The 6,470-nt window shown below is 31.9% G+C and overlaps 2 protein-coding genes across 2 annotated transcripts in view; one reads left to right on the forward strand and one right to left on the reverse strand.

Annotated features, from left to right (window-relative positions):
- Positions 1,145-2,071, forward strand: LOC109326424. The gene has a single exon (XM_019559107.1). The coding sequence runs from the start codon at positions 1,145-1,147 to the stop codon at positions 2,033-2,035; it is 891 nt and encodes a 296-aa protein (XP_019414652.1). The 3' UTR covers positions 2,036-2,071.
- Positions 5,899-6,470, reverse strand: part of LOC109326425 (pollen-specific leucine-rich repeat extensin-like protein 1) — a 2,975-nt gene continuing 2,403 nt past the window's right edge. Inside the window, exon 3 of the mRNA XM_019559108.1 lies at positions 5,899-6,470. Coding sequence (XP_019414653.1) covers positions 6,123-6,470 — 348 coding nt within the window. The 3' untranslated portion in view covers positions 5,899-6,122.

Here is a 6,470-nt window from a genome sequence, read left to right on the forward strand (position 1 = left end):
TATATATATATATACCATAACACATAAATGATTAAGGATGATAACATGACGAAATGAGTGTAGGTAATATTTTCTCGTATTTATACCCACATAATTTGCGAATACTTACACAGGTAATAGATATTTTACAAGTACCTGATAAGTTTTTACTTTTAAATATATATATATATTTTTAATAATCAATTTATATAAAATAATTATTATATGAGTAATAAAATATATGTACATGTTAATTTATCATTATATTTCAATTAGTAAAGTGACTCATTAAAAATTAAATTGATAAATATACGGATATTCGCATGACAAGTATCATAATACTCATTCACACCTATAAGCTATTTTATGGATACCTATTGCAGGTATTTTAGCGGTACAGAGACTAAAAATATAATTTTATGTATTATGGATTAACATAAAAAGGTAACACCTAGGTGGTTATCTACTGTATACTTGAGAATAATAAATGTGAATATTTCAAAATAATTAAAAATGAAGAGAAGAAAATGTAATCATCGGTGATATATGAGTTTTATACACTATAACTATATGTTATTCACTATTTATATTTAATTATTATTAACTCTTAAAAAAATAATTCAGTGATAAATAAAATATTAGTTATATACATATCTTTACACACATAGATTACAATAATATTAAATGTCTCCAACATTTGGTATATAATGGTAAAATTATAAGGCTAAAATGCCTTATCAGTATAGATATTTTTTTTGGTTACCCACAAGTATTCTCGTATTATAGGCAATTTTGTCCGAGCCAGGAACATCTATACGTATGTGAGGCTAACTTTCTTAGTGTGTATTTTTTCTATCCATAAGACCCAAACTCAAGATCTTTCTTAAGATGAATTAAACATATACTACTTGAATCAACTGTTTGTTTTTTATGGACACATTATCTCGCTAGTAAGGTGAGGAACCCTATTCATTCTAGAAGAATGATATCATTCTTGAATTGGTCAACAAAACAATTTGCACCCCTTTCTCACTTTCTTGATTTGTAATGAAATGAGACTTTCACCAACCCTCCCCACCCTAAATACCCTTATTGAATTATTCTATATAATCACTCCTATAGTACTACACATATATCTTCCTACTAAACAATTTTGGCCCTAGAAATGGAAGTACTAGGGACTCCCCCTAATGATTACTTCGATTTCTACTATTCTAGGATCTCACCTTGTTTTAGTGCTCCTTCTTCTCCAAAGCGTTTTGGAGAAATGTTCATGAGTGCTCCAACAACCCCATCTAGAATTTCAGATTTTTATAGTAAATTTGAGTACTTTTCCATTTCTTCTCCAACCCCAAAAGCTGATGATAATGATGGTTTCGGTTTTTTCGATGGTGGCAGAATCAAACCTTTGAATGAAGACAACGATTTATTGGAATCTGATAAGAGTCCACTTTTGTGTCCCAAACATCCTAAGAGATCTACAATAGTGCAAGGGAAAAAGTTGGATCGTGAAGTTTACTCACCTAGAGAGAGAAACGAGTCATATAACATTGATAACAATGGAGAAAGTGAATCAAGAAGAGGAAGAGATAGAACACCTTCATTTGCTTCTTCGAATTCGGGTCTTCGTAGAGCGACTCGTTCACACTCTCCTTATATAGAACCTCACCACACATGGATCGAAGAATCACAAAAAGAAATGATTAATAAAGAGGATGTTACAAAGGGTTCACTTTCATCCATGTTAACTCCAAAGAGTTCTAGAAAATGGAGATTGAGAGATTTATTATTGTTCCGTAGTGCTTCAGAAGGAAGTGGTAGCAGTAAAGATTCATTGGGGAAGTATCCTATTTTGTTCAGAAAGGGTGAAGAGGGAAAAGGGTATTCGAGTTTTAGATCCTCAAATAAACCTCCTAGGTCAAAAAAGAAGGAAACAATTTCAGCACATGAATTGCACTATGCAAGAAAGAAAGCAGAAACTGAGGATTTGAAGAAGAGAACTTTCTTGCCATATAAAAAGGGCATTTTAGGCATATTGGCTGCCTCTACAAGATGATCATAGTTACCATGGATGTAAATTGTATACAAAGTTAGCAATTATGTTACCATTAACATCGTTGGATGAAGATTGTCTATACTGATTGATGTCCTAATGGTGTATTAAACCAATCAAAATGAGTTACCATTAACATCGTTGGGAAATGCTATTTGTTAAAGACAAAGAGACATAGTCTTTTTGGGACAGATGATCATTTTCCGTATTTGAGAGGGGTGTTTATGGGAGTTGGGGTACTTCCAGAGTTTTATATCTTCTTTGTTAGAGCTCATTAGAGTTTTATCATGTATTTATGTATCCATATCTAGCTTACATTGTATTATTGCAGCAACCTCAAGCTTTTCAAAGGTGTTAATAAATAATCGCTTCATCATTTTCTCAATTTTCATTAATATTGTTTTTCTTTGCGTTCATTTTGTCACAGATGATGGCTTTCTGAGACTTGTTTTCTCATGTCCAACTAATATTGTTGCTTTCATCACTATAAAACATCAAGGCCTTTGTCTGCAAATTAATTACAGATAGTTCATTTTTATAACCTTGCTCTTGTTTTTTCTGTCAACTAGTTATGTTTTAATTTATATTTTATCGTTTATAACTTTAGACTCTATTATTATAATTTGGCAATTAGTCTTGAAGCCGCAGTTTGAGGTTCCCTTGAAAAATTATACCTACCTTGTATTTAGTAGATTCTTAAAAAAGGAACAACCCAACTTAAGCTATAATATAAAGTATAAACAATAAATTACATCAACTTATCAAGTAATTACTAAGTTTTGGTGGTAACTAGAGAGATTATTATTAATTAGAATATATATAAGTATAGTGTAATATCTTAAATTATTTTATAAAAAATATCTTGAAAATATTTGGATAGTCTAGGATACTTCCATATATTATCATATATATTTTTTTCTGTAAAATCAAACATTTTTTTTCTGTAAATTACAAACATAAAAACATGAATGATTCATTAAATAAGGTCGTAAAGTACATTTGTAAATAAAAAGATAATAAACTATTGTTGATTGTATAAGTTCTACTTAAAATTAAAAGGACATAATGAATTAATGATTTAACAACATAAACATAAAATCATGAATAAGTCATGTGATAGTTCTTCATATTGGTAGTGCTATTCAAGGAACTACCACTACAAGAAATTTATCATATACCTATTAATGAAAATCGTAGGTAAAAGATAAAAAACCGTTAATATAACACAAAAACTTAGACATCCATAACTATATTGTAGCTATATCTACAATTGATTTACCCTCCCTAGGTATATTATATATATATAGGGATGACAATAAAAACTGAACCCGTGGGTACCTGCCCAAACTGAACCCGAATTTAATGATGAAAACTCGATGTAATTGGGTTCAGGTTTTATTTAGGTTTAAATTTCGGGTTCGAGTTCGGATTTGGTATAACAAAGACAAAATCTGCTCTAACCCAATCAACTTATATGGAACTGCATTGTTACTAGCACTTGTTGGTGGATATATAAGTGATACATATTTATTCAAGACTTGTGTTTTTTTTGCATGCATCGAATTTGTGGTAAGTAGGATTAAATTCTCTTAGGATTGCATAAGGAATGAATTGTGAAGAACCTTATGATGAAAATAATCAGGAATGAAACAAAATGGATAATCATCACATATTTCACTTCTAATAGTTTAGAGAGTCTCTATAATTTGTATTATGTAAGTTATTGAAGCCTAGTTAATATTTTGACTCATTGCGGATTGTTAGGAGTCAGACTTCTCTCTATTATTAGAAATGACAGTTATGTGGAAATGCATAGAAAAACTAAAAGACAATAACATTTATATCCTTTAATTTATACCAAGATTACATTTTTAGAGAGTCTCTGTAATCTGTGGTCAATTATTGAAGCATAGCTAGTGCTTTTACTCATTGCGGGTTATTAGGAGCCAAACTCCTCTCCATTACTAGAGAGGACAATTATATGGAAATGCATAGAAAAACTAAAAAATAATAACATTTGTATCCTTTAATTTATACCGAGATTATATTTTTAAGTGCGGGGATATGTTCTTCTCACAATTTCCACCAATTAAGACCAATCCCATGCAAAGATTTAGCAACAAACCCAAGCTGCAATTCTTTACACTGGTCTATACCTTGTTGCCTTAGGAACTGGTGGTATTAAGGCAGCATTACCAGCCTTAGGTGATGATAAAAACCCAAAGGAGGCAGCTCAACTATCAAGTTTTTTCAACTGGTTCTTATTTTATTATGTATTAGATTATTATTATTTTGTTTTGACATGTGTGTTCACACTGGAGACAATCCTATTCGAGCTAGAAATATCCACAAGATTTCATAGGTATATGATACTAACTCTTCTAACGATTATATTTTTATCTACAAGATTTGAATCCAAACTTGTTGGAAGAGAATTAAACATGTACCACTTGAATCAATACCCGTGATTTTGAATTATTAATTTAAGAAAGTAATGTCAATGTACTCAATTAATCAGTGTAATATTATTAATGTTATCCACTTATAAAATTCTTATATTATTACTTTATTAGTATATGTATATATTTTTCTTTAAAATTTAAAACAAGTTTATGCTATCAACTTAGTGAAATAAGTATTTACTAACATTAAAACTTGTGTCATATTTTATCATCACGGTCAGAATCCAACCACTTATTATCAGTTAATCATCATTTTAATCTAGTTACAATCACACAAAAATTATAACTTTTCTACTTGTTTTTATTAATAGCTCTAACCATCATCTACAAAATATTTTTACAAAATAGTAACCAAAAACTGCACAATATTCTACTTTTTTTCTGAAACCATTTTTTGTCTCTCTCACTTTTTGAAGGGACCACTGCCATAAGTGACATAAGCGCACATGTTACTTCAAAAATTATGTATGACAAAACTGGCAGTAGTTATGGGGCAATCTTATATGAGCTGGGAATATCCACGTGTACATAGAGATAACTCTCCTAACGACGAGTATTTTTTCATTCAAAAGACTCGAACCTGATACATTGCTTAAGAATAATCAAGCATGTACCACTTGAACCAACGCTCGTTGGTATAGTACCAGCTAGATTATCCAAAAGGTACTATATTTTTTAAACTGTAGTTAATTACTTGAGAAACCGTGACTAAATTACTGCAGATTTTCCTTTATAATCTACACTACGCACCGGCAACGGTTACTGATGCCAAAATTAGTGATGGGTTTTTCTATAATGTTTATTTTATTTACTATTTTCGATAATCATTCTTTACTCTTGGGGCGTTGACTTAAGCCATTTTTCCCTCTTTGCTTCTGTTTTTTATTTCATCCTTTCAAAGTTTATTTTTTGATGAATTTGGTTCAATCCTTTTGGTGTTTCCATAAGCACTGTTTGAATTTGTTTAATTTCTGACAAGTTTGTGGTTGAATCTTAGTTTTTCATCTTGGTTGTTCTCGGTATGGGATGGCGACGGAGGACGGCGGGTTGTGGCGGCAGCAGTGAACAGAGACAAAGGGTAAAGTTATCATTTTTATTTGTTACTTCACATGATATTTTTTGACCTTTTAATCTTTGCTGTTATATTTTTATCTGAATAAATAAATGGTTGCAATTGTTCAGTGCAGTGCTGCACCATTTTTTGTTATGACTTATGAGCATAGATGGCACTTTGAATATGATTGAACCCTAAATTTAAGCATTAAAAACAACTTCTATATAGATAACCAGTTAAGTATTTGATATGTGAAATGAACTGGATTATGAAAATATTAGTTTATATATACTTGGAAGATGATAATTAAACGAAAAAGGAAGACTAAATTGACAATAATAGGCCAAACAAATATGAGATGAGCCAAAGAAGCAGAAAGTAATAAATCACAATTGTTTCTTTTACAATACTTTCTTTACAGAATCTTCAATTTGATATGAATTGAAGAGAATTCAGCATATTTTCATCAGTAAAAAATTAAAAAATTTCTCATGGCCTTGATATAGCAAGTGATGCAGTAGTCTCTTTAGACTAGGAACTAGTAAAAGTCGTTGTAGTTTGCGAGCTAGCCCGTTTAGTAGCCAGCGATGATTGGCGGAGGGGGTGAAGCATATGAAGAGCCAAAGTGAGGTGGAAGAATGATGTCTTCTTCTTCTGGAGGAGGAGGTGAAACAGTTGGTGTAGGTGGTGGTGGGGATTGGACAGGTGGAGGAGGAGATTGTACTGGTGGTGGTGGTGAGTGAACTGGTGGTGGTGGTGAGTGGACCGGTGGTGGTGGAGAATGAACTGGTGGTGGTGGCGGAGAATGGACTGGTGGTGGTGGTGAGTGAACTGGTGGTGGTGGTGAGTGAACTGGTGGTGGTGGTGAATGGACCGGTGGTGGTGGAGAATGGACCGGTGGTGGTGGAGAATGGACCGGTGG

This window comes from Lupinus angustifolius, chromosome LG14 (assembly GCF_001865875.1).
Source record: "Lupinus angustifolius cultivar Tanjil chromosome LG14, LupAngTanjil_v1.0, whole genome shotgun sequence".
Lineage (NCBI taxonomy): Eukaryota > Viridiplantae > Streptophyta > Magnoliopsida > Fabales > Fabaceae > Lupinus > Lupinus angustifolius.

Bases quoted from the DNA above. Each gene is read 5' to 3' on its own strand.
- LOC109326424 (XM_019559107.1), top strand. From the start codon at position 1,145: ATGGAAGTACTAGGGACTCCCCCTAATGATTACTTCGATTTCTACTAT.